Here is a 1,660-nt window from a genome sequence, read left to right as displayed (position 1 = left end):
GACAGTCGGCGTCCCCAAGGGGGTGACAATCTCCAGTCCCAGTATCCCCAGGGGGGGTGACACTCAGTGTCCCTGAGGGTCCCCAGAGAGGTGACACTCCTTGTCCTCAGGGATGTGGCAATTGCCAGTCCTGGTGTCCCCAGGGAGGTGACACTCCTTGTCCCCAGGGAGGTGACAATTGCCAGTCCTGGTGTCCCCAGGGAGGTGACACTCAGTGGTCACAGTGTCCCCCAGGGAGGTGACAATGGCTGGTCCAGGTGTCCCCAGGGGGGGTGACACTCAGTGGTTCACAGTGTCCCCAGGCAGGTGACACTCAGTGGTCCCGATGTCCCCAGGGAGGTGACACTCGTTGTCCCCGGGGTGATGACAATTGCCAGTCTCGGTGTTCCCAGAGAAATGACACTCAGTGTCCCCACGGATGTGACAATCTCCAATCCCGGTGTCCCCAGGGATGTGACACTCGGTGTCCCCAGGGTGGTGACAATTGCCAGTTGCGGTGTCCCCAGGGAGGTGACACTCGGTGTCCCCAGGGATGTGACAGTTGTCAGTCTTGGTGTCCCCAGGGAGGTGACACTCGGTGTCCCCAGGGCGGTGACAATGGCCAGTTGCGGTGTCCCCAGGGAGGTGACACTCGGTGTCCCCAGGGTGGTGACAATGGCCGGTCCTGCTGTCCCCGGGGGTGTCCCAGCCGCTGTCCGTGATGTCCCCGGTGTCCCCGGGGGTGTCCCAGCCGCCGTCCCCGCTGTCCTCGGGTCCCCACCACCAGAGCTGCAGCCGGATGTCCCCCCCCGGGGCCGGCCCCTCCTCTGTCCCCTCGCTGTCCCCGTCGCTGTCCCACGGCGCCGCGAACAGGCGCTGGCCCGAGGCCGTGGCCAGCAGCGGCAGCCCGGGGTGCAGGCTGGGAAAGTGGGGAAATTCGGGGAATTCGGGGAAATTCGGGGGTTTGGGGGGGAAATTTGGGGGAATTTGGGTGGAAATTTGGGGGAATCTGAGTGAAAATTCAGGGAAATTTGGGTGAAAATCTGGGGGTTTGGGGTGGGAATTTGGGGAAATTTGGGGGTTGGAGTGGAAATTTGGGGAAATTTTGGTGAAAATTTGGGGGTTTGGGGTGGGAATTTGGGGAAATTTGGGGGTTTGGAGTGGAAATTTGGGGAAATTTGGGTGAAAATTTGGGGGTTTGGGGTGGGAATTTGGGGAAATTTGGGGGTTTGGGGGGAAATTTGGGGAAAATTTGGGTGAAAATTTGGGGGTTGGAAATTTGGGGAAATTTGGGTGAAAATTTGGGGGTTTGGGGTGGGAATTTGGGGAAATTTGGGGGTTTGGAGTGGAAATTTGGGGAAATTTGGGTGAAAATTTGGGGGTTTGGGGTGGGAATTTGGGGAAATTTGGGGGTTTGGAGTGGAAATTTGGGGGTTTGGGGGCAAAATTTGGGGATTTGGAGGCAAAATTTGGGGGTTTGGAGTGGAAATTTGGGGGTTTGGAGTGGAAATTTGCAGAAATTTCGGTGAAAAATTGGGGGTTTGGAGTGGAAATTTGGGGAAATTTGGGGGTTTGGAGTGGAAATTTGCAGAAATTTTGGTGAAAATTTGGGGGTTTGGGGTGGGAATTTGGGGAAATTAGGGAGTTTGGGGTGGAAATTTGGGGAAATTTTGGTGAAAAT

The 1,660-nt window shown here is 56.5% G+C and overlaps 1 protein-coding gene across 1 annotated transcript in view; it reads right to left on the bottom strand.

Moving 5' to 3' along the window:
- Nucleotides 1–279: 279 nt before the first annotated feature.
- The window catches only part of WRAP53 (WD repeat containing antisense to TP53), a 6,885-nt gene continuing 5,504 nt past the window's right edge, over nucleotides 280–1,660 (bottom strand). The window contains exon 9 of the mRNA XM_041422167.1: nucleotides 280–898. Coding sequence (XP_041278101.1) covers nucleotides 280–898 — 619 coding nt within the window. The remainder of the gene's footprint in view (nucleotides 899–1,660) is intronic.

The sequence above is a fragment of the Onychostruthus taczanowskii genome, unplaced genomic scaffold, assembly GCF_017590055.1.
Source record: "Onychostruthus taczanowskii isolate IOZ18803 unplaced genomic scaffold, ASM1759005v1 scaffold711, whole genome shotgun sequence".
NCBI classification, from domain to species: Eukaryota; Metazoa; Chordata; class Aves; order Passeriformes; family Passeridae; genus Onychostruthus; species Onychostruthus taczanowskii.
This window is presented reverse-complemented; position numbering and strand designations above follow the sequence as displayed.